This window comes from Pteronotus mesoamericanus, unplaced genomic scaffold (assembly GCF_021234165.1).
Source record: "Pteronotus mesoamericanus isolate MK-2021 breed Mesoamerican mustached bat unplaced genomic scaffold, CSHL_Meso_final contig_25, whole genome shotgun sequence".
Classification (NCBI taxonomy): Eukaryota; Metazoa; Chordata; class Mammalia; order Chiroptera; family Mormoopidae; genus Pteronotus; species Pteronotus mesoamericanus.
The window spans coordinates 7,792,130-7,818,498 of NW_026555105.1; the positions used below are offsets into that span (position 1 = coordinate 7,792,130).

The following is a 26,369-nucleotide window of genomic DNA, read 5'->3' on the forward strand; positions in this document are numbered from 1 at the left end:
ATGTATACCTAAGAGTGAAATTGCTAGGAAATATGAAAATTCTGTTTACCTTCAGTGACTACATTATTTTACATCCCCACTAGTAAGGTATGAAGTTTCCAATTTCTCCACATCCTTACCGTTATTTGTTATTTTCCTTTTTAAAAAAAAAATGTTTTTTTAATTATAGCCTCAGATTTATTTTAATGGTGGTTGTGATGGTGGCAAGTTTCATGCCCTGGATTCAGACACAGAGGTGAATGAAGAACACCTCCTGCCACTTCATTGAATGTTAGTTCCTAGACCAGCAATTTTTAACCTTTTTCGTCTCATGGCACACATAAACTAATTATGAAAATTCTGCAGCACACCAAAAAGTATATTTTTTGTCGATCTGACAAAAAAAATAGGTGTAATTTTGATTGATTTTCTTTTCTTTTTTTTAAGATTTTATTTATTTTTTGGAGAGGGGAAGGGAGGAAGGGAGAGAAGCATCCATGTGTGGTTGCTTTTCAGGCACCCCTTACTGGGGGCCTGGCCCACAAACTAGGCATGTGCCCTGACTGAGAATCAAACCAGCCACCTTTGTGTTTGCAGGATGATGCCCAACCCACTAAGCCACACCAGTCAGGGCAACGGAGAGGTCTTTAAAAATCCGAATCATGTTGCCTTGGCCCCCTGCTTAAACACTGCAACGCACTTAGGTTAAAATCCTGACTCCTCTGGACAGGCAACATGACCTAGGCCCTTCCAACTCCTAGAGCTTCTATTGCTGCTCTCCACCTTGTTTCTTGTACTCCAGCCACACTGGCCTCCTTCCTTTTACACAAGCTGGTCTCCCTCCCACCTTTAAGACCTTTGCACAGGCTTCCCTCTGCCTGAAATGCTGTTCCCTCCATTCAGTTCATGTCTGGCTCTTTCTTATCCTCAGGTGTCAGCTCAAATGGAACTTCTTTGGAGAGTCCTTCTCTGAGCAGCATGTAAACCAGCAGTGCCCATCCTGCAGTCACTCTCTACCTCATTCATATTTATTTCCTTACAGCACTTAGCACTCTTCGAGATCGTTATATTTACTTATTTGGCGAACTTTTTATAGTCTCTTATACTGGATGTGAGCTCCAAAATGGTGAGGGCCTTGCCTATCTTGTTCACTGCTCTATCCCTAGTGCTTAATACAGCACTTGGCAATTAGTAGGCATTCAGTAAATACTAGATGAATAAACTAGCGAGTGAATGTCTTTATGTGTTTTTGAATTGTTTTCAGGTGTATATGACGTCTGTACACAGTGTTTGCTCATTCAAATAGACCTTATGTCAACTTTGGCTACATGAGCTCTGGAGGGCAGGAACCAGTTCCAACTCATCCTGTACCTTGGAGCAGTGCTGCAGGTGCCCTTCCTGTAGTGAACTCGGTTAGAGCATTGTCCCCAAAACTGAAAGGTCATGGGTTTGATTCCTGGTCAGGGTACATGTCTAGGTTGTGGGTTGGTCCTGGTCCAGCACATGTGAGAGGCAAGATTTCTTTCATGTCGATGTTTCTCTCCCTCACACCCTCCCCCCGCCCCTCTAAAATCAATAAGCATGTCCTAAGGTGAGTATAAAAAATAAATAGATAAATCTGGTTGCATTTCCACTTGTAAACTAAAGAGACATGAAAAGCTATGTGGATAAATAAACAATTTTTTAAAAGACTTTTAGACATGGTTCCAAACAAAACCTCCAATTCCAACATCTAATTCCAAACAAAATCCTGTTTGTCTTTTTATTGTGATCTCATCAAATGTCTATCTTAATGACACACAGTCTTGCTGGTAAGAACATAACTTATGTTTCTATTTCAAGTTTTTTTTCTGAATCCTTCTGTAAACTTAAAATTTTTTCTCCACACAGATATTGTGCATTGTTACTGTAAAGTTTATTCCTAGGAATTTTTTAATTGCTTTGTAAGTGGGGCCTTCCATTATACCTTTTTAAATTATATATATTTAAGATTTTATTTATTTATTTTTAGAGAGAGGGGAAGGGGGAGAAAGAGAGGGGGGAAACATCAATGTGTAATAGAGACATCAATTGATTGCCTCTTGCATGCTCCTAACTGGCCCGCAACCCAGGCATGTGCCCTGACTGGGAATCGAATTGGCAGCCTTTTGATTTGCAAGCTGACATTCAATCCGCTGAGCCACACTAGTCAGGGCTTTTTTTTCCATTATATCTTGTAACTGTTGCCACCCTAAAATGCTGAAATAAGCCTTAGGGAAGCAGTCCGCCTCAAATAATCTTGAGGATTACTCATCTAGACTAACAAGTAGTTCTCAACCTTGTTTCCCCTTGCAACGCATAGTATTGGTGACCTTGACATACACCAATCAATCCGACAGGTGTTCCTTGTTTTTTAGGGATTCAGCAAAGATAAGAGAGGCTGTAGTTCATCAGCAGTTAATGGACATTTATGTGTACTAGGCCCTGTGTTAGGGGCCAGAGACACCATGGTGACTAAAATAGTGTACCTGCCCTCATGGACATTGATTGCATAGTCCTAGCCAAACAGAGCAAACACAGCAAATAATTGAATAATTATTGTATAAAGATGCAAAGTTGTGTGAGAGTAGAACAGAAATAATTTGTCAGGTGTTAACAGCCACCGAAAACCACACCCGAGGCTTTGATTACCTCCCAAATGATACTCTCAGGTTGTGCCTCCAGCCCTGCCTTTCCTCTAAGCTCCAGACCTGCCACTTCCACTCCTCCATCAGGAAGTTGAGTCTAATGCCCCTGCCCTTGGGTCTGGATGGCTTGTGTCTTGCTTGTAGTCAGTAAGTCACAGTGGACAGGGCTCTGTGTGACCTCCAACACTGTCACACAAGGCAACACAATGCAGCTCTGCCTTGCTCTTTGGGATACTCCCTCTTGAAGTCTTCAGCTGCCATTCCACTGCAGCTTAAGTATCGTTTGACTATTCCAGATTAACAACTGGAGGGCCCTGAGGAAGCGCAAACTAGCCCATGCAGAGACCACATGGATAGGCCCAAAGGGACCCAGCCAAAGCCTAGGTGCTCTATCCCCTGGTGGTCCAGCTTCTATGTTAGAGATCCCAAGTTAGAAGAACTTAGCCAAACTCTTTCTGAATTCCTGACCCCCATCTATGAGAGATATAAAATTATTGCTGTTCTTTTAAGCCACTAAACTTGGGTGTGATTTGTTTGGTAGCAATAGCAGCTGGAGCCCGGGCCACATGCTGTCCTGACATAGGGTTTTGCACACGCCTTCCACCCTACTTGGACTACTTAGAACACTTCTGTCATTGCTTTTGCCCTGTTACCGCCTTCATATCCTTTAAATCTTTGCCACAACTATAGTGCTTCAGGATGCTAATAACGGCCCCCATGACACCATGTACCTTTTCTTCCTGTATTTATCACAACTGCATTTGGAAATTCTTTGTGCTCCTGACAAGTTTTCAACTCCATAGACCAGCCTTCAGCCCATGCAGTTACACAGTTGACCAGGTATTGCAAACTTAAATGTCAACAAACAGGAAAGTAATATAAATGAGAGATGTGGGCAGAGTGGGGACTGTGGTGAAATGAAAAGAATGTCCATTTTCAGGGAGCAACTACCACCCACAGGCTCTGTGCAGCCCAATCTGCCTGACTTTTATTTATTTATTTTTAGAGAGAGGGGAAAGGAAGGAGAAAGAGAGGGAGAGAAACATCAATGCACGAGAGAATCATTGATCGGTTGCCATTCTCATGCCCCCAGCCAGGGAACCTGGCCTGCAACCCAGGCATGGGCCCTGACCAGGAATTGAACAGACGACCTTTTGATCTGTGGGACGATGCCCAACCCACTGAGCCACATCAGTCAGGGCTGCCTAATTTTTAAAGAGATGATACAAAGCCAGGTTATTATGTGACTATTATAATGATAGCAACTAATTAAAACTAAAAACACAGAAGAAAAAGAGAGAAAATAAAAACAACAATCTGAAGATTTAATACTCCTTGTTTTTGAAAATGACTCTGAACTCTCACTTTGTATAACTAAGGAATAGTGGTTAGAGGCATAGGTTAGCCATGGGGCTGGCTGGGGTTCAGGAGTGGGTTACTGAGATTTGTTTTTCTCCATTTGTACATAGAGATTGCCAGTCATATTCTCTTCTGGGGATATAAAGACTTCTTGACTCTTGCCAAATAATAGAAGTACTTACTTTTCTATAGAAAGAAGACAGAAGACACTATGACTATAGTAATTCTGTGTGTTCCTTCCCAGAGGATAAATTATATGTATTTGGAACAAGGAATGGGAACACACAAATCTCATAAAATCCCTGTGAGAAATTGGTTTTTATCTAAAAATTAACGTATCTATTAAAAATAGGAGAAGAAATGAGCTATTGAGGCATGAAAAGACATGGAGGAAGCCTAAATGCATATTACTAAGTGAAAGAAGCCAATCTTAAAAGACTATACTGCCCCATTCCAACTATATATATGACATCTTGGAAAACAACGAACTGTGTAAACCATAAGAAGATCAGTGGTGGGGGTGGGGGTGGGGGGGTGGGTAACAAAGTGCTGTAATGATGCCTGACCCTGGAACAGGTGTTCAGTCACTAACAGGAGCAGATAGTAGCCAGGGCTGCTCAGAGCGCCACACTTAGGACATCACAACACTAAGGAGAATTCTATCCTTCTTCAGGTGGAGAAGATGAGACAGGGTATCAAGCTCTACTAATTCTTATGATTTTTGGGTAACACAGGAAATCGTTGCTCCCATTTTAACTAAGAGGGATACAGAGGCCCACCTGTACAAGGTCCAAGCCATGGAATAAAATCGAAAGTCTGCATTAAAAAAAAAGTGATCTCTCCCTCAATGCATGGAGTAAGGGAAAAAAGTTAAGACTGGTAGTCAAAGGCTCATTACCTGAGTTCTCACGGAGGATAGTAAAGTGGGTCAGAACACCACCTTCTACCTTTACAAAACCTTTGAAGAGATTGTATGATTGTGCAGGGATCCCAGCTTTGGGTTCACCTCTGCATCTTTGGGAAACACCTCCATGTCTGTTCCTTTGCTCAGGCGAGCTGTGGGATCATCCAGCTTGGAAGTTAGAAAGAAAAGAAATTCGCCTTCAGTAGAAGGCTGGACGATATCTGAATGTTATTGTTTAGTACTGTCTTGGATGGGTACTGAAGGACAGTGAAAGTCCTTTGTTATTGGTGTCCTGAGATTAAGTTTCAATGAATTTACGAGAAGCAAATTAAGGAGCCCTGATCCATGGAAAAGAGTCTTCTGTGGCTGAGGCAAGGTCCCAAAGAATTGTTTGGAGAGGCCCCTTCAGTCACAGCACCTCGTATTGTGAACTTACACAAATTAAATTATGCTGCCTTAGAAAGGAAGATTGAACAACAGTTGGATTGAAAAAGGCAGAAAGAGAGAAAATAAACTTTTTCCAATAACAGGGAAGCAGCCCTGACTGGTATGGCTCAATGGGTTGGGTGTCCTCTTAAAAATGGAAGGGTCACTGCTTCGGTTCCGCCGCAGCCCATGCCTGGGTTGTGAGCTGGGTACCCAGTTGGGGTCATGCAAAGAGGCAGCCGGTTGCACATGTCTGTCTGCCTGCCGGTCTCCCTCTCCCTCTTTCTAAAAAGAAAAATAAATAAAATCTAAAAAAAGAAAAGTAGGGAAGCAGGTGAGAGGAGGCCTGGATATCTGCGGGTCCTTTGCTCAGTTTCCTGGACCTGTCACAAAGCTGCGTTATTCTTCCCTGTGTGATTCTAGAGGTCAAAGATTCCCCATCCCCAAACCCCAACATGCCATTGAAGGTGGCTGCTAAAATGCACTTAGTTTATCTAGAGCTGTGTGAGAGAAATAGTAATCTGGCACTTCTTGCCTTTTAACCCACTATAAAAGTTACCGATTTTATTTTTGTGTTTTACCCCCACTAGAACGGAAGCTCCATGAGGGCAGGGATTTTTGTCTGTCTCTTTACTACCATATTCTCAGCTCTATACACACACGACAGGCGTTTAATAAACAGTTACGAGAGGAGGACTTGAGGGAAAGATAAAAAGGTGGAACCGAGGTCGGCGAAAAGAAGGACGGAGAGAAAAACCGGAAGAACGACTGGGGGGGGGCGGGAGGAAAGAAGAAAAGGCCAGCCCCGCTTCCCCAGGGCAGCCCACATCTCCTGGCTGAACTACAACTCCCAGCAGGGGCCACGGCGGGACTAGGCGGCTTAAGAGAGACCTGGCCCCAGCCGGCTAAGCTCCCGGCGTGCCTTGCGAATGCATTTGTAGCCGCAGCGCCCGCCGGAACTTGTGGTCCGGCTCCCGGACGGGGGGGTGGGGCCGAGCAGGGAGGCAGCCGGGGACTGGGGGCGGGCACAGGCCCCTCCCCCGTCACTTCCTGCCGAGCTGCGGGCCGCCGGAGCGGCTTCTCAGCGTTTGCGCCCGCGGCGGCCGTGTCTGGTTTAGCTACCCCTTCCTCTGACCCCCGGCCCGGCGGCGCCCGCCTTCTCCGCGGCCACTCCGCCTCTTCCCTCCAGCCGTCCCTTCCTTCTCTCCCTTCTTCCTTCCTCCTTCTCCTCCTCGCCGCCGCCGCCGCCCAGGACCGCCGGTCGGGGGACGAGCTCCGGGCAGCAGCCAGGTGAGGCGGCCGGGCCGGGCCTGACGGAGCCCACGCGGGCGCCGCGGCCGCGGGGAGGTGGGCGGTGAGTGGGGGACTAGGCCTTGGCGGGACTGCGTACCCGGCCTCTTTCCGCGGGCCTCCTCTCAGCCCGCGGGGCCTCTCCGGAGGAGGCGGGTCCTCCCGCGCCCCCCGCGTCGGGGCGCCCCGCGGCCTGGACCCTGGCCGCTTCTAGTCCCTCCACCCCTTGTTGGGGCCAGAAACAGGTGCCACGCCGCCTTTCCCCATTCCTGCTCGCGCGCGGCGATGCCGAAGCGGTTCCCGTGGCGGGGGCAGAGGGTCTCCGCTTCAAGTTCTTGAGGTTCGCCGCACCTAAATGTCCCCTGCCGGGTCTGTAGCGTAGTAATTAGGAGCATTGCCCAGGTGTCCAACGCGGGTACAAATCCCAGCTGTGCCCCTTTGGGCAAGTCACTTAAACTCTTTGTGTCTTGTTTGGGAAAACGGGCTAATGCCGCCCCTGCCTCTTAAGGCTGTTAAGGTTCAGTGAATTGGGGCGTGCAAAGTGCTTATCAAAGTGCCAGACCCACAGCGTGTCCCATTAAACCGTCTGCATAATTTATTAGCGTGATATTATGCTATAACTTAGTAGGTAGAGTGGACAGAAGTTGACCTACCTCCCCGTTTGAATTTCCTTAGCGGCAGAAATGTTCAGTGTGCCCGCTTCCAGCGCCGTTTTATTGTTTTGGGTGGTTCGTATCTGAAAGGGGGGTACGTTTAATTGGGACACTCTGTGAGTAGGCAGCCTGTAAAAGATGCTGTTATTTCCATCTCTTCGTCTGAGCCAACCGCAAGATTTTCACCAGCTCCCTGTTTTCCTGCCGTCATCCGGCTTCTTGTTGACAGTCCATTCCTGGGAAAGTTGCTGGCAGAAGCTTTCCTTGCGTCCAGCAAACCTTTTTGGAGTACTTGCTGTGTGTCAGGCCCTGGAGGGGGGGTGGTGTACAAAGCTGGAAAATGTCTGTCCTTTCTCGCGCTACATCTCTAACTTCTAACTTTTTTTTTTCACTGCAGCTGTGCTTTTATTCCCTCCTCCTTGTTGGCCGACTTTCCTTTTAAGCCCTTGCCCCACCTCCGTGTCGCAGTATTGCTTATGTGGAAGTTTTCTTCTGTTCCGGTGAAGCTGTGTGCTTCAGTCTCTTCTGCCCCTGTTCTTTAGCTCTGGGGACGTTTTTAAGGTCACTCTTCCCTTCTGTTTGTAGCTGTAATTGTTTAGAGGGTGATGGATGATGGAAAGAGAGTTAAACTAGATTTTTTTGGTTGATTTTGGGCTTTCAGGATTCGGTGTGCTTACCCAATGTAAATTACGTTGCTGCTTGTTGAAGTACAAACTAAAAATACAGTTGGATTGTTGAGGGAGTAGTTTCACTCATCCTGGTGACAGGTGGGATTTATAAAGCAGCAACTTTAAGGATACTGCGTTTCTTTGAATTCTGTACTTAGTTGTTTAGGTGTACCCTTCATTAAAGAAATGCAACTCATGGAAGTTCAAATTTACAAAAGGTTAAGATGTGTGCGTTCTATTGAATGACTCTCCTGTACTTTGGATCATTTTAGGTAAATTTTCTTAAACTGTTTTTGATTTACACCCATCCTAATAACACACATAATGCAAAGTGGCCTCCCTGGTTTTGACATTTACTTAGAATTTTCTGACACACAGTCTTGCCATCATTTCTAGTTTAAAATCTTTGTTTGGATGACTCTTTAAAGCAAAAAATTACACAAGCAACAGAAGATATAATTGAAAATTGTAATGTTTGGGAAATGATGTTTTAATATTGCAGTAGATAACCTAATTTAAAAAAAAACCCAACTTTATTATGGAACTCATACAAAAGTTGAGTAGTATAGAGAATCCCCAAATATTGGTCACTCAGCTTTGACAATTGTTAACTTATAGCTGGGAGTCAATCTTGTTTCATGTAGTACCTGTCCCCCAGACTGGGTTATTTTGAAACAAATCCTAAACATATAATTTTACCAGATTGCCCCAAACTCTTAATTTGTCACAAAATTTACATTTTAGTAGAATTACAATTCTCATTTTGTTTGCTGGGCTTCTCATCCTTCTACATGATTGCTATACAGCAGGGGGGAAAATGTGCAGCCAAATTAGCTCTTGATTCAGTGTTTACCCCCTTCAAAGTCATATACAAAAGTACTTCCTTTCTGCTTTATGTACAAAAACAACAATTCTTAAGCTGGTAATGACTATAATTGAAGAGCAGTCAGAAAACAGACACCCCCAAGCCTGTTTTGGTGGAGAGACCTGTTAAACCGCTTTTAATGGAGAATAACTGTGTCAAAGTTAAACAGCAGTTAATAATTCATAATAACTTTCAAAATTTCTGTATAGTTCTTGTGTAAATATGCTGCTATCACCTTAGGTTAAGAATTAAGCAAAGGAGCCCTGGTCAGCGTGGCTCAGTTGGTTGAGCGTCGTCCTGTAAAGCGAAAGGTTGCTGGTTCTACTCCTGGTCAGAGCACATGCTTGGGTTGCAGGCCAGGTTCTCTGTTGGGGGTGTTTGAGAGGCAGTCAGTTACCTTTCTTTCCTTGTCTTTTTCTCTCCCTTCCCCACTCTCTAAAGATAAATAAATATATATATTTTTTAAAAGAATTAAGCAAAGTATTTTATTCCAAAACTCTTGTAGAATTATTTTCCAAGGACCCGCATCTCCCTATCTGCTGTATTTACAAATTTAGTAAGTATGAATTCATAGCATAGATATTCATGTTTTTCTTTCTTTCCTAGAATGGAAGTTGACAGGAATATTGTTTGTCATTATTACTTAATTTTCACATTTCTGGTCATGAACAGTTTCCAGCTTTTAGACATGTGACATTGTTATTTCAGTTGTGTAGGTTTATTTTTGTGCTTGATCAGGTACGTGAAAATGTATCTTCTGTTTCAGTTATTACAACCTAGGAGATGAGGAAGGTTATCCATATCTCTTAAAATTAAGTTAGGGTGCCCTGGCTGGTGTGGCTCAGTGGATTGAATGCCGGCCAGAGAACCAAAGGGCCGCTGGTTCGATTCCCAGTCAGGGCACATGCCTGGGTTGCAGGCCAGGTCTCCGGTAGGGGGCGCATGAGAGGCAGCCATATGTTGATGTTTCTCTCCCTCTCTGTTTTTCTTATTTTCTCTCTAAAAATAAATAAATAAACCTTTAAAAATTAACTTAGGGGAAGAAACCAATTTGGTATCTAAGAAAGGACACAAAATGTATTTTATTTAAAAAAAAATGCTTAGTGCTAGCCCTGGCGGGTGTGGCTCAGTGGACTGAATGCCAGCCTGCGAACCAGAAAGTTGCTGGTTTGATTCCCAGTTAGGGCACAACACAAGCCTGGGTTGCAGGCCAGGTCCCCTGTTGGGAGTGTGTGAGAGACTGATGTATCTCTTACACATTGACGTTTCTCTCCATCTCTTTCTCCCTACCTTCCCCTCTCTCTGAAAATAAAATAAAGTCCTTCAAAAAATGCTTTGTGCTAAAATGGGGACAGCTGTAATTGAACAACAATTAAAAAATAAATTTAAAAAAATGCTTAGTGCTTCCCAGTAGGCTTCAAGTAAAACTTTTACGTTTTTGGAATTGTAGCCCTAAATACTGTACAGTTTGTTCAGGTTAAATTGCTCTCTTTTAAAATTCGTCCTGAAAACTCATATATACTGATTACCTTAAGTTTAGAAATGAGCATGACTCATAGAATTCCCTCCCCTCCTCCAATTCTGAAGTCCAGTCATTAACATTATTCTGGGTGTAATCATTAAACATGGGACTGTCCTGTGCTGCTTCATCTAGCCTGTTCCCCATAAAACAATGAAGAAGCATTTAACGTAGGAGGCACAGAGTGGGACTCAGCTTTCAGGGCAACTTCCTATGATGCCCTTTTACAGGATGGAGTGAAATTTACCAGTATAAAGATGAAGCTGTCATTAAAAAGGTAATTTTTTGTGGGATGTCATGGGGCCTTTTTTTTTTTAATTTTGTGGTTGGCAGCCAGCAGTGGGGTGCTGGCTCACCTCTAAAATAAGACTTTGTTTTTTAAAAAGATTTTATTTATTTTCAGAGAGAAGGGGAGGGAGGGAGAAAGGGAGAGAAACATCAATGTGTGGTTGCCTCTCACACAGTTCCCAAAGGGGGCCCTGGCCCGCAACCCAGGCTTGTGCCTTGACTGGGAATTGAACTGGCAACCCTTTGCTTCACGGGCCGGCGCTCAATCCACTGAGCCACGCCAGCTGGGGCTATTCTTATTTTTTATTTATTGATTTTTAGGGGGGGGAAGGAGGGAGGAGAGAAACATTGATTTGTTGTTTCATTTATTATTTGTGCATTCAGTGGTTGATTTTTGTATGTGCCCTGATTGGGGATTGAACCCACAATCTTGTTATGTTGGGTTGACACACTGCAACTGAGTTACTTCTTCAGAGCCTGGGCCTTGTTTTTATGAGCTTGCAAACTGGATCATCTTATTTGTTGTCCAACTTAGTGACACAGAATTGCTCAATTTGGGGAAATGTATACTTCTACCCTCAAATGAGAGCTTTTGGCGTTGCTTTCTTTCTCTCAGAATGGGATTTTGGAGCCTTCAGAAGTTTTTAGAGAGTTTTATGACATTTTGTTTTTTACTAGACCTGTGACAGGTTGTTTTAAATTAACTTTTGGTGATGGAGACCTTTGGGGTTAATATGCTTCTGGTGTAATTTTCTATCTGCACTTTTCCTTAAATAAAACTTTATCAAAATCAATACCGTAGCATTTATTTTAGTCCCCAAAATATAATTTACAAGTTAGAGATTGAACAATGAGAAGACATGGTTGCTTTGGTTATTTTTACCAAATATTTTATTATGAACAATTTCAAATATATAACAAAATTTAAAGGATTTTAATGTTACCCCTGCATTTATCACCTACACTCTGCCATTAACATTTTACTACACTTGATTTATCACCTGTATTTCATCTGTTTATCTCTTTTAGTCATCCATTTTATTTTTTGATTTGTTTCAAAATAAACTGCAACATCAGCTTATTAAATACTTCAGCATGCATATTTACCACAGTTAATTTGAAATTGAGACAGCTCTGTAAGGTATTCCTAGATCTTTTAAAAGCTTTGTGGGTGTTTCAAGTTTTATTTTGGCTCCAGAACTCTGCTTTTTGAAGGAAGCGATTTAATGAATTTTTGCACCAAGATGTGCCTATTGATAAATCAAGTATTACAGAGCTTGAATAAAGTTGACTAAATCCTATGTTTTCACCTACTAAGGAGAAAATAGGGTTAAAACATATAGCTGTGGTGATTTTAAATGCCTCCGGATGATGGCTTGGATATCTGTTTTGCACACAACTTAATGCTCTGAACTAAAACATTGTCCGAAAGAAAATTATTAATTCAAAAATAGTGAAGTTACGAACTTACTGCAAATAGCTTAACGTATTTTAAAAATATTTACATTCTCTTGGTGGTAAATAAAATTTATGTATAATAAAAGTGATTTATGTCACCAGAAAAGTGGAAGTAGAAGCAAATTCTCTGCAGATTTAATTATGTTTTCTGGAATTACACACATTTGTTTATTTGTTAAAGGAGTGTATTCAGGGCACTCAAAATATACTCACTGAGAGCAAAAATAGGAAAATCTATTCAAGAAAGTATTTGCTTTTGATTAAAAATTAGTCTTCTAAATATTACATCTGTGGTTCATTTGATTCGATTTAATCTGGAATCTGGTTTGGGAGAGAAGTGGGATGACTTCGTGAGTTTGTAACAGTAATACAAGCAAAATAGATGATTCTATTATAACATGATACAGAGGTCATGACTGTCCTAGAGGGTTTTGTTTTGTTGTTGTTGTTTTGGTCATGTCTACCAGACTACAAAATCTAAGAAAATCTATTTAAGTGTCCTGGTATCTTTTCCCTAAATCAGATTTTCTCTCTATCTGATGTAGCTTTAGGACTGGTTGCCCAGTGAGTAGGTTGATTTAGTCAGCATGTTCTCTCTTCCCATTTAAAGTATTTGTTTTTACAAGTGGTGTGTAACTATAAGTTTATATTTATAGATGTTTATGTGACTGAGCACAGGATTAGTGAATTTGCTGGATAATAACATTTGCTACTATTTATTGAGCCCTTCCTTATCATGTGCCAGGTTAGGATTACTGGGTGAGGGTTATTTGATGCAGGAAAGGAATCTGAAAGGTCAGATTGAATTTAACTAATAATATAAAAGCTGCTCTTCATTGAGCTCTTCTTGTGCCAAGAGTTGAAGTAGACACTCTATGTTGTATTCTTTTTTAAATTGAATTTATTGGGGTGATATTGGTTAATAAAATTATGTGTTATGTTGTATTTCTTATGCTTGCAAATGTCTTTGCAAAGGAAGGGTCATGATTGCTGAAGACACTGAGGTGTGTCTGGGAGGCCAAATAACGAGTGGAGTCCTGAGAGCTCTTTCCACTAAACCACACGTTAGCGCTAAATATGCTCAGGTGCTTTTTGTTAGGATAATTCATTCTCTCCCTCTCCCACCCGTGGCAGCCAGGATGGATTTTGTTTATTAGGACTTGGGGCCAATTTTGGGGGGAGAAAAAAGTCTGATTTAGTAATACTCAGTTTTCAAAATGAAACCTATTTGTCATTTCCTTGCACTAGTTTGAAGATTTACAGTTTATTTTTGTTTGTTGTAATAGATTGCTGCAGTCAAATTAAAACTTTTGAGCTGATTCAAAGGTTTGGGGAAAATACTTAGAAAATGGGGAAGAGGATGTTTTAGTAATTTTTGTGTTGAAGGAGGCTTTCCCCTAAATTATTGCTATAATCCTTCATGAAGTTTCTTAAAAATGATTCATTAACTATACACAAGGTTGTTGATAAGAAAATTAGTTTCTTCAGAATTATAATATTCTGCTCAATTCAAAGTGAGTTAACTGAGCTTCTAGATTAATTTTAGGATTAGATGGTTGTTGCTCTCATTGCCTCCGAGCCATTGCTAAGGTCCATTTCAGGACTAACGGTATTAGGCATATTTAGTGTAACATTCTCTTTGGTGTTGAACTGCCTTCTGAACAATTTCTCTGAGTCAGCGGTTGTCGTCGTCATCTTCTTTTTTTAAAGATTGTATTTATTTACTCTTTTTTAGAGAGAAGGGAAGGGAGGGAGAAAGAGGGAGAGAAACATCGATTGGTTTTCTCGCCCACCCCCAAATGGGAACCTGGCATGCAACCCAGGCGTGTGCCCTGACTGAGAATCGAACTGGTGACTTTTTGTTTTGCAGTCCAGCACTCAAGCCACTGAGCCACACTAGGCAAGGCTGTAGTGTTCTGAATAAGGAGCTTCTATGCTTGTCTGCCAGGCAGTAGTCATCTCTTATGGCCAGCCTTAAAAGGCTGCTAGATCAATGAACTTAAATCTGCCTTTGGATATGGAGCTTTAGTGAGATGGTGTATGAATTTCCATTCTGTGTTTAACCTTAACTGAGGTAACTGTGTAGTCTTTAATGACATACATGTTCTCATTAATCATGAAAAGGTGTTGGAAGTGTATTTCTTGGGTTGAAGTGAACAGATAATGCTTCTTAAATTGTTACTATATTGGCTTCCCTCAGGCATGAGCTTTGTGATCTAACTAGATTTTATCTGATTCTTTCACATTTTTGCCTTTTTAAAGTTCATGCTTTCTATAGGTTAAAATTAAGTGAGGCATGAATTTTCTATCCTTGCAGATTCCACCCTGATACAAATAAGGCTGTTGTCTGCTGATGCCATTGTGATTTTGTACAAAATACTAGGCAGTCCCTTCCTCTGTCAGAAAGAAGATAATTTATATTTAATGATAAGTCTGATTATGTTCTTTGTTGCACAGTTTAACCAACCTGCTTATTAAGGCTCCATGACCCTTTACCTAGATGACAGTGAAATGTAGTTAGGTAAATAAGTTTCCTTCTAGTTTGTAGAAAAACAAACCTTTACAGTCTGCAACATTTAGAGTATGACTATTTCTAGGTATTAATTTCCCTGTTAACTGAGAATGTATCAATTTAAGCACCAAACATAAAAAAGAATAAAGTAAAAAAATTTCTTTTGGGGGTAATGAGGTTTTTTTTAAGTTTGCTACATTTCTTCTTTCATAAATAGTGTGTTTCGAATGTGATTTATTAATATTATCTTATAGTATTAGTTACTGTATATCCTAAGAAAGTGATGTTTAAAAGTTAACTTTGGTATGGCATATCACACATAGTTTACAAGTATTTTATTTACATTACCAGTCAGTTCACTCAAGAACCATATGGTTACTGTTTTATTAATCATGAAATTGGTGGTGGTAACCCCATTTAATACATTAAAAGGTTGAGGCCTACAGGAGTAACTTGGTCAGGGTTATTCACCTGAGCACCAGGGCTGGGATCCAAACTCAAATCCCCAGTTCAGAGCTCCGTCCACCATACCCGAATGGCCGTGTGCTAGCTGGTTTGCCCTTACCCTAAGTCAACATTTTGCAGCCAAGAGCTCTTTCATGGTCCCTTGTGTCTTCTTAGTTATGAGGTCATGTGTATTATAAATGATTTGTTACTGCTAATTAAAATGCCACTGTGAATTATTTATTTAAATTTGTGTTGGGTTCAAGGTTATTTCTATACAAATGTGAAGTCAACGAGGACGGAGCCTACATCTTATTTGTGTGCTCCTCTTTCCCCAATGTCTAGAATAGTGCCTGCACATAGTAGGTGTTCGATAATTATTTACTGAATGAATAAAGCAATGAATTTAATTCACTTTCTTGGATTATGGCATGCTTTCTTGAGTGGGAAAGAAAGGGAATTGGACTTAACCCACAGTCTTTTTCTCTGCTGCTGTTTGGAGGCAGTGCTATATACATATATTAGTAATAATCATGATGGCTTTGGATTGTCATTTGAAAATGTTTGGAGGATTTCAAAAAATGTTTACTAATGGAAGTGTGAGTGTGTATGTGAATGTAAGCTATGACTTATGCAAAGATGTTTGAAATCCAAATGTTTGCAGACTGATACTGCTCTCCCCTCCTTTTTTTTACTTTGCTTTGAGTTCCTGGTGGTGGTTTCTTACCATTTTTGTTATGTCTGACTTTAGCAGCTCCATTTGTTTCCAATCTAATTACTTCTGTTTTGGGCTAGAAACCTAGATACCTAAAATGTACTATAATTGTTCAGCATAGATGGGTTTGAATTGAGGAAAGCCCCCTTGGTAAAAGGCATGGGCTCTGTTGGGTGGGTGGTCATAGACCTCTGTGTGGGCTACTCAGAGGCCTCAGTTTCCATTCATGCTAGTCTTTTGAATGGGCCAAATTATGGCACAAAGGGTTCTAGACTGGAAAATTGTTAGTATTGTATACTGTTCACAAAAAGAGCTTGAGTTGTTAAAATCCTGTAAAGCAAATAGAGCACCTGATTTTATTTTTAAAATCATTTGGATGGTCAATAGCTGGTTTTTTGTTTATTAAGTCACAGTGGCAGTGAAAAATTGAAATGAACAAAATTATGTTGTAAAAATGCAAAAAGCATCTCAAGGTAAGGAAGTCTATTTGCTATTGACTACTATCATTTAAAAAGGAGGGAACCTCTAGATAAAGCAGACCTGAGAGTTTGAGAATTAAACTCTTGTATCACTTGAAATCCATTTGTAAAGAAGGCTTCTGATTTGGATTTACTAGAAGTAATGTACTTTTTCATATTTTGCAATTTGATGTAAGAATATTTATGTGCAAAGTGCCTTTTTATAAAATTCTTGTGTAATTGTATTTGCATTGATAAGCACATGGTAAGGACATTCATAAATAATTATTTAGCCAGTAGTTAAAAGTTTAAAAATTAGGCTTGTGTGATCAGGCAGTAGATGATGTCCGGTTCTTTTTTAAAAAAATAAGTCTTAGGTATTCACAGCTCTCTTATCAGGGAGTAACTGAAAAGGAGGTTTCTACTGTCTCTTATGTTCATGTCTCTTGCGTTTGTGCCGTTTGTAGATTCTACAGTGAGCTGCTTCAAGCCATCACATCATATTTTTGGAAGGTTTCCTATTTGTAAATTTTAGGTTTCCCCCAAACTTTAACAATATATATCTTCATTTTCAGAAAAAGGTCTCCTCTAGTAAATTATTATTTCTTATTTTCCAGGAGTTTTCTAACCACATAGCCTCTCAGATCTGAATCAAAACAGCATTGTTCCTGGAGCACCTCTTTTTAAGGTACACATAATTTGGCTGTATAATTTCAGGCCTGTTCATAATCCATAATATTTTTAAATTCTTCAGTGACTAGTGTGGAAAGTGACTTTTATTTCTGGCTGTTATATTAGAGAAACAGAAGAGATTTTATACAGTTCGAATTTCTTTTTACTCTTGAGATTTAATTAGAAAGTAATTAAGTGCAGGGGAAATTGTTGGCAAGAATGTAAAACCCTCTGGCCAGCAATGCCATATACTTTAAGTGTAAGAGATGTGAAAATTGACCACTGAAGTTGTCATTAACGTCATTCAGTCAATAAGTGTCTTGGTTATAGCAACTTTTGTAGTTTGCCTCTGATTTCTCAGATTGTTTACATTAAACTTGGTTTTCAAACCTGTAGAACTAATTCAACATTGTGTACCGTTGTGAGATAGGGTTAGGAATCAAGGTCCATTTACCACTGGCTGCTTGTGACCATCTAGACCAAAAAATTGGTATAAGAATGTTCCTAGGATTTTACAGTCTTTTATCTGCAAAGTATACTACTTGCATTGACACTGCTTTGTGTTTTTTAGCACTTTCCCTCTAAGAGCTGAAAGCACATTATCATATCATATCTCTGAGGTGGGAATTAGTAGACAAGTTAACCCAGCTTCTTTTGGAATGAGGAAATTGAAGCATTAAGGAAATTAGACAAGTTGTACAAAACCCAATGAATGGATTTATACTCATTACAATGAATTTGTGTAAGGCTTTTCTTTTCAAAGAACTGAATAACTTACCGAGTCGCAGGATTCCTTCAGGGTCTTAACTCTCAGATTGCTAGGGCTGCAGTTTTGTCAAACATCCAGTTACAAAGTCATTTGGAGAAACCGAGTCACTGGGCAGTGGATTGCTAAGAGTTGGACATATAATTGCTTTCTGAGTTGGGAGTAGAACTGAAAGCCACAACTCAGAAGTTTGGTCTGATTTAACATTGTTGGTTGCTACTTAGCAGCAAGGCTGGTTTCTTAGAAACTGGGTCTTGGCACTGGTCTGCTTTGCATAAAGACGATAGTAAATGCAGTCATGTTTCTAGGTACATGGCACATGGGTACGGACTACAGTTTCCCTTTTCTGAAAAGAAAAGCCTAGTTAACTGTTATGTTGAACCAAGCCCCTTTTTACGGATATGTCACAAGGTATTACTCTTAAAAATCTCTACCATATTATAAATAGATATTTATTTTGGTTGGTTTAAAACATTTTTCTATGTTTTTGTACTTTTAGATTTTAAAAACACTTCGAGTTTACAAAAATAATGTGTTTAAATTTAGTTATTTTTAAGAATTTCTCTAGGGAATGGAAGAGGGGAGCTTGATAAGGTTTCAAAGCTAGAAGAGAAATTACGGTTTGCAGCTTGTTAGGCTGAAGAGGTAATTTTTTTTTTTTTTTCCACTTTAGTACACAGTATAGTGCGATGGTTTTTCTAGGATAAACAATTAATAATGAATTCTCTTTTAGGAAGTGTTTCTTTAAATGGACCACCCAGTGGTTATATTTGTGTGGAATGAAAATCCTCCCTTGCCTAGTTGGCATAGAACCAGTTGTGAGACAGGGGCCACATTCAGTCACTTGTACTGGATGCAGAGGTCTTGAACAGCCTGGGTTGTTTCCAGGCATTATTTTTGGCTGATTTTATTGTCTTGTAAGTGATTGTGCCTCCTCAGGACCACTTTTTCTGTGTCTTTCTCTTGAGCACCAAGTACATAATGGGTTTTTTCCTCTTTTAAGTAGTTTGGTCATATTTCTTTTAAAGAACATTTTAGTATTGTGGCTTGACATACGGGTCTACTATTGCACGTTCTTTACTTGATATTGACATTGTCTTTTTGAAAACAATTATGTATAATAGTGATTGCCATGTTTTTATATTTGTGGGTGCCCTGTCTACAGGCGTTTGGATAATTGTTGGAGTCAGTGAATCGCTCTTCCTGGGGGACAGGGGATGGCAGATACCGATGAGGGGTGGAGTTGGAGAGTGAGCTGACTTGCAGAAAGCATGCAGCCGTATTGCAGCTAGAAAGGTGTGTCAGAAAAGTGTCTTGAAAACAACTGTTGGATGTAAAGGTATTTTAGGTGTATTTCAAGGCTACTGTAGGAAAAGTGGTTTATTCCTTAACTTTTTTGGTGGTGTTGACAAAGTTTCTCTGAGAATGGAGCCTCTCAAAAATTAAAGAGAACAGATGAATAGATTTACAGTTGGTTGCTTAAAGGTCTCTTCTGTATCTTTGAGGAAAAGTTTTAACAGATTAATTCTTTTTATCACTGGAGAACGCACAATTTACCATATAAGGGTTCATATGTAGTAAATGCTTAATAAATTTTTGTTGAACATTGAATGAATATTCCCTAAAATTGCTGTTGATGCTGCTAGTTCTTTACTGTGGCAAGAACTGGAGTACTGCTTTCTATTTATGTCCTCATACTACACAAGATTTAATAAAGGGCTTCGGGGAGATATTTAGTGAAATGTTTGTGGCTGTCTTAAAATCTTGTCTAGAATTGGAATGACTTCTTTCTTTTTTTAAACATTTTGTTTGGAGACATCACCTATTACAATGGAAAATGATGTGTTGGTTACACAAAAGTATAGCTGTTTCATTATAAATCATAAGTTAATCCAGTAAAAAATTAGATATTAAAAGATGATGTTTTTCCATAGTTGTTAAAGTAGCTATGTCATACTACAGTGATTTAATAGTCTGTTAGTTGAGAGTGAATAAAACTAAGCATTAGTGCGGATAGCTCTGTTAACTATTTCTAGAAGATTATGCCTTGTGTATTAAAACATTCAGACTGTACTCAGTATGGCCTACGCTTGACAGAGTCACTGCTTAGTGAAGAATATGCATATTCTGCCTGGTCATTTTTTAGCACATCATGTATAATTTTTTAAAAATGCTTTTGTAGAGTTGATGTGCCCATATATTCCTCTTCCCCACAACCCACTAAAAAGTACTTGGCACTTGTAAAATGGAAGCTGCCAGCCAATGTAAGGCTTGGTATTTATGAGATTTTTTTTGTGTCACCAAGCCAAAGTTAGGACCCTGGAGGGGTTGGAGTGTGGGGGCTTGGGATTAGGAGTCTTTTCAAAAGAGTTACCATAATTCTGTTTTATCACTTCTCTTTGTGTTATAGTGCTGATACTTGCTTCATGAATTTAGGATTTGAGAATAAGATAAATTTTTTTTCCTGAATTGGTGTCTAAAGATCTTTAAACAGGAAAAAAAAAACCCCAAAACCCAAGGACCTCATCTGTGCTGGAGGCAGGAGACAGGGAAATAGCAGCACAACAGAGGCTTAACAGTCAAAGGTGTTTCCAGTGCTGGAGAAAACTGAGGAGTCTTTGTGTTTCACACTTTACAACCCAATTTACTGTGTGTAAAATACTGTTCTTCTATAAGACGACTCCAACATAGTATTTTAATCTCTCTCGAATCCCTAATTTATCTGGTGGAAAACAATCCTTAAAGATAGGTTAAAAGGAAAAAACAAGTTTTCTCTTAAGGATTTAATCCTCAGGACAGAGTACTGTTGAGCAACAGGTTCTAAATTTATACTGAAGTAATATATCCAAAATTCCATGATTCCTCTGAAGGCTTCTGTGAACTACATAAACAGCAGTACTCAAAAGCTTTATTTGTTCTTTGAATTATGAGGGTAAACAATATTTTCTCCCCATTTATAACTATGATGGCTTCTTTTTGGGAGAGGAACATCTGTTTGGGTAAAACATTCGTATCAGTTTTTCTAGAGCCTTTCAGGTGAAAAGGGGATTTTCTTTTTCTATCTAAGAATATATAAGCAATTTGTTACATTAGTAAGATTTTATTTTGTGGGTTAGTATATGTGTGCTTAGAACGTTATCCTTGACCACTCTACCCACTAGATACCAGTAGGTCAGCTTGACCCCTACTTGTGACAACCAAATACTATCTCCAGACATTGTCACATATCTTTGGGCAACAAAATTCTCCCCTCTTTAGAACCACTGCTTTAGATTCTCTTTTCAGGCCTAAAGACACATAGGAGTATTAAATTAGCAAATGACTAAAAATTTATTAGTAAATGAGTACTGTTTTTTGGATTTTAGTATTGGTCATGTTGTAGGAATTAAAATTTTGTAAAGTACACAGCCTTGTTAGGAGGGTTTAACATTTTTTTATTTCCAGTTTTAGGAACTACTTGTTTCAACCAATTGTTATAAAGATGTAACTTCTCCACGTGAACTTGAGGTTAACATTTTTGGGACAGTCTTATTTAAAAGCCTCTTTGTTCCCTTTCTCAACTTCTAGAAAACCTATGTATTTTTGTTTGTGATGAAAATTCTGGCAGTGGGCCTGCAATGGATAGCATTAGCTAAAAAAGATCTCTTTGGGCCCCTCCCTTTCTAAATTTAGTTCATTCATTCAGTCCCAGACTCTCAGGGACACCAAGAGCCCAGTTGGGTTGCTCCTTCTGTGTTATGGGTAGACCCTGAAGCAGACACTTGCTTTTGGCCACTTTTTAACCTGTGGCCTGTGGTTGGTGTCCTGAAGTTGTGAGTATATTATAAATGACTTTGGAGGGAGGTAGAAAAATGCTCTCAAGGCAGAATTTAGGAAGACAGGGAGAGAGGAAAGAGCAAGAGAGAAATATTCATATTTTGGCAGCTGAAGGAAATAAAGACAATACAACAAGGTCACAGCTGGCTTCAGGGATGTCTAGCCTGCAGCCCAGGGTGGCTGTGAATGCGGCCCAACACAAAATCATAAATTTACTTAAAACATTATGAGATTTTTTTTGTGATTACATGTCGCAATGTATTTACTATGTGGCCCAATACAACTCTTTCTCCAGTGTGGCCCAGAGACTCCAAAAGATTGGACATCCCTGCTTCATATGGTTCTAGGCTAGTTTCTGACCGTGGCAGCTTGTCTGCTAAGGTCATCTTCTAGGTCTTCAGTGGGACTGTTATTTTGTTCTGATTCCAAAAGTAAACAAAGAACAACTGCAATATCAGGCAATTTTTTTGAAGAGGGTAATGTTTATGCTTCTGTGATCCAAAGTCATATTTCAGCAGAGGTTTTGATTTTGGTGTTTGATTTGGTTTGGTTTGGTTTGGTTGAGTTTTGCAGCCCTTTTTGCTCTAAGCAAGAGAGAATGTGCCAGGACTCCTCAAGTGACTTAATTATTCTAGTCATTCTCTTTCTAGAGGTCCGGTTTTCATTACAAATCATTTAGAGACTTTTTAAAAAGTAAAGAGACAATTACTCTGTAATAAAACTTCATTTGTTAGTTTACTTGTTTCTGCTTTGGTTGGATTTTTCTGTTCTTTGTTGCTGCTAGTTATTTTTGAGTACTTTTGCCTTCAGTATTTTCAGCTTTTTTGAAGGACAGTCATGAAGATGAGCAAAACTGTTGTTGTTTTTGACTTGTGGAGAAAACAAAATGTATTTAGAAAGAATGAAGGCCTTTGGGGCTTACAAGATGCAGTAGAACATTCTCCTCTGCTTCCCCAGGCTCTACCTCCCACCAGCCGCAGGAGTAAAATTGCCAGTCTGAAATCTGTTTCTCTCTTCTTCATCTTCTCAATTTTTGCTTTTAATTATACACATACTATAGAATGTTCTTTGCTATTTAGATGATTTTTCAGGATCAAGCATTGATGTGGATGCAACAGTTTACTCTGGGGTCAGTAGTTAAATGAGACCATCTCAAAACAAACCTCTTAGGAGAACAAATCGATCTTTTATCATTATATACAAAGAAACAGCAAAAGTAAGAAAATTTTCTCTCTCTTCAGTCAACTTAAAGGAAAGCTCCGAAGGTGCCAATCTGAGTCCTTAATGAGTCCCTTAAATGGAAACAGTGTTTACATTCACCATTAATGGTGTTACAACCCAGTTTGCTTTTAGCTTCTTAGAATCCTGAGCCCAGAAACCTTTACCATGTCCCATATACTATGAAAAAACCTTTCCGTATTTTAAAATTTGTATTTTGAATATAAGCTGTAATTTATAATTCTTAATACTCACCAATAAGTAGTATTATACCCTACTGATTTTCTTCCTTTCTTCCTTCTCTTTAGAGAGAGGGGAAGAGAGGGAGAAAGAGAGGGAGGGAAACATTAATATGTGAGAGATACATCAGTCAGTTGCCTCTCAAATGCCCCCAACTGGGGATCAGGCCTGCAACCCAGGCATGTGCCCTGATTGGCAGTCAATCCGGCGACCTTTCAGTTTGCAGGCCACCGCTCAATTCACTGAGCCACACCAGCCAGGGCCTGATTTTCTTCATAAAATGAACACGCAGAGCATGTGGGTATTGTAAGTAATTGAAAGACACTGAGAAAATCACAAGGCCAGGAACGTTATTGTATACCAAGGAGAGACATTTATAATACATCAACATACTTACATGCTGAATGGGGCTATTTTTCATACTTGAGAAGGTGACACCAATTTTGACTAAATATTGGCAATTACATATCTCCTCTATAATTCACCTTTTTATTTTCTTTTCCTTACAACTTTTAGGTAGAACTTTAGACTTCATAGTACTGAATTAACCTGCACTGAAAGCTGTTTACCTGCAGTTGTTCACTTTTGTTGAAAGTGACCATGTCTCAAGTTCAAGTGCAAGTTCAGAACCCATCTGCCGCTCTCTCAGGGAGCCAAATACTGAACAAGAACCAGTCTCTTCTCTCACAGCCTTTGATGAGTATTCCTCCTACTACTAGCTCTCTGCCCTCTGAAAATGCAGGTAGACCTATTCAAAACTCTGCTTTACCCTCTGCATCTATTACATCCACCAGTGCAGCTGCAGGTAAGCGTATGAATCCAAGTGTCTTCTGTTTCAAATGTGTTCTCAGCCTGTTTTTCGATCTGATAAGTAGATTGCAGATGTAGGGAGCTCTCACATTTATCTTCAGGAAGCAGAAGAAACTATTACTGCCCAAGCTTCTTTATCCCAGATGTAAAACACTTGATTGTGTATTGGGTTGATGGAGGCCTCGGTTGACAGGCCATTTCAGAATGTAAAAAAGAGAATTGAAAACTATGAAGCCTAGTCTGTTACAAAGTGGTGGCTGGCAGGGAGAATTGAACAGTAAATTCCACGTTGGATAGTTATTGTTGTATGGGAAAATTTTGCTTTTAAAATGATGTCCCAGAACTGACAAAGAACTTTTGTAGGTGTAAGCCCCCATTTTGTATTCCTGTAAGATTTTATGTCAAGAAGGGGGCAGTCAACTTTACTGGCAAGCAGAAGAGTGCATTGGCGTTCGTTAATTTTTATTTTGAAAAAGTAAATTTAAATTGAAGAGATTCCAGAGGTAATTCAGAAATCGTAGGACCAATTAGAGATTGAACAAAGAAGCAGAGATTTTTTGAAAAGGAAATAAGCTTAGAAGCATTCAAATCTCATTAGGAAACTAAAAACGAACAAAATGTGCTTATGGATTAGGAAAGACTTGAAATACCTCAGTAAAAAAACCTAAAAAGAGTATTCTCCCTCCCACCCCCCTGAAGTGGCAAAACCAGTTAAATGGAGTGTCAGCATGAGTGTCTCTATGCCAGAGTCACCTTATAACAAATGGCTTTCAGTCCCTCGTACCTGACAGTTTCCTTTGCATTCCATTCTCTCATTTCCTTTACTTTGTAACCCTATTCTTAGAGTATTAGCTTGCCCCACTGAGCTGCAGGGTTCTAGACTTCGTTGGACCAGCTTGCCAGATAGTATACAGCATTCTTGACTTGTCATAATCCCTAGAGATTCAGTTTTCCCCACATTTGCCATTTGAGACAGTCTTAAAAGGCAATGGCACTGACTATTTCTGTCCTCTGGGATTTATTGCTTTTTCTTCTAATGTGTCTTACGGCTACATCCTCTTGACTTTGTAAAACTGCCACCCACCAAGGCCATTTTATATTTTTCTTTTATAATTTTTAGAAGTAGGTAAGGTCTGAGGATGGTAGCCTCTGGAGATCAGACTAGGGACACCCAGTAATGAGAAGTTAAGTGTGTGGAGAACGACATTTATTGTTTGAGAAATGGTGTTGGCATGTTGCGTTTTGTGAAATAACGAACAGACTACAGCTCACAGCTGTTGTGGTGTCTGTTCAAAAGACCTGCTTGGCCGCAATTGCAGTGTTTCATCTGATTTCAGATCTTGCTTGCCCGCCGTGGTTTAGTTATTCCCTTGATTTCTATTCTCTCTCTTTTGAAGACACCCTCTCCTAGGCGTCCTGGCCTTAAATGGTTCAGCTGTCTTCAGGGACATGCCCCAGTGTGGTTTGCAGATGTGCATCACTGCTGCTCTGAATCCTTAGACCTTCGGTTGTTTTCCTTCTCTTTTCATATCCATAGGAGAGCAGCAGTCTATACACTTGACTTCAATGCTCTTACGTTATTTTTCAGTTCCTTCTAGCATGGCACACCCCAAAGAGAAAACCCCAATGTGTCTTGTGAATGAGTTAGCCCGTTTCAACAAGATTCAGCCTGAGTATAAGCTTTTGCGTGAGCAAGGTCCGGCTCACTGTAAGGTAAATATTGTCGATACTGCTTGTGCATTTATAACCCACCAGGAATGTTTTCTGTTTTTTTTATACTGTTCCAAGTGGTACTGTGATTCAGAATACATATTTTCACACTGCTGAGGTTATTTTAAAGAGGTGCAAAAGTATAGGTTTTTGGCAAGTGATTTCCTTTTCTAGCCTTGTAGAATGGGTTAAATAAAAGATATACTTCTGTTTAGGATATTTGGCTTTTAAAGCTCCAGTTAGTGTATAGTGGTTCAGGGTTCTGCATAAAGACAGTTCCAAGCACCTGGGAATGATTTCCTATGAGTTTTCCAGGCTCTGGCCCTCCTGGCTGCAGCCTCCCTCTGGCTCCTTTCCCGCTTGTTTGCACATGTACCTTAGACTGGGCAGGGAAGGGGTGAACTGGAAATCAGTTTTGCCACTTGTTAGCCATCAGGTAGGTAAAGGTTTGAAGATGAGAGGTAGAAATCGGTCTCAAAGTGCGTATTTGGATTGTCTCCGTTGTCAGTTTTCCTCATCATTTCCTTTAGAAAATGAAAGACTGACTATAATTTGAATATTTACTATTTATTAGGAATTCAGTCCTTTAAGCTTGTTTGATATTCATGTTAATGCAGATCTTGGAACTTAAATGTTTGCATATTGGCTTTATCTTTTGCCACTCTAGTATGAGAGGATATAATTTGAGATGTTAAGTATGAGAGTTAAGGAATTGGCCTCCTGTTTCTGATCCTGGCCTTCTAGTAACATATATAATTAAGGATGAGTTATCCGTCTATGCCTCATTTTTCTTGACATGCAAACCTCAAGCCTTAAATGATACCAAGTTTCTTTTTTCATTTGACTAAAAGTAACACCAAACACTATCATAAATAGGGCGATTAGGTAAGTGGCCTTTGAGGTCAGATCTGGGTTTGAACCAGGGCTTCTTTC

General features: G+C 39.9%; 1 protein-coding gene across 6 annotated transcripts in view; it reads left to right on the forward strand.

The window, feature by feature from the left end:
- Positions 1-6,396: 6,396 nt before the first annotated feature.
- The window catches only part of STAU1 (staufen double-stranded RNA binding protein 1), a 50,544-nt gene continuing 30,571 nt past the window's right edge, over positions 6,397-26,369 (forward strand). Inside the window, exons 1-3 of one of the 6 annotated variants that reach the window (XM_054573622.1) lie at positions 6,397-6,624; positions 16,822-16,892; positions 25,315-25,439. Coding sequence is in view for 2 of the 6 variants with exons in the window: in XM_054573625.1 (XP_054429600.1) it covers positions 23,517-23,721; positions 25,315-25,439 (330 nt within the window). In the remaining 4 variants the exon portion in view is untranslated. Of the gene's footprint in view, positions 6,625-16,821; positions 16,893-23,432; positions 23,722-25,314; positions 25,440-26,369 lie in introns of those variants that run through there. The other 5 variants (XM_054573620.1, XM_054573624.1, XM_054573625.1 and 2 more) reach the window with 5 other exon arrangements.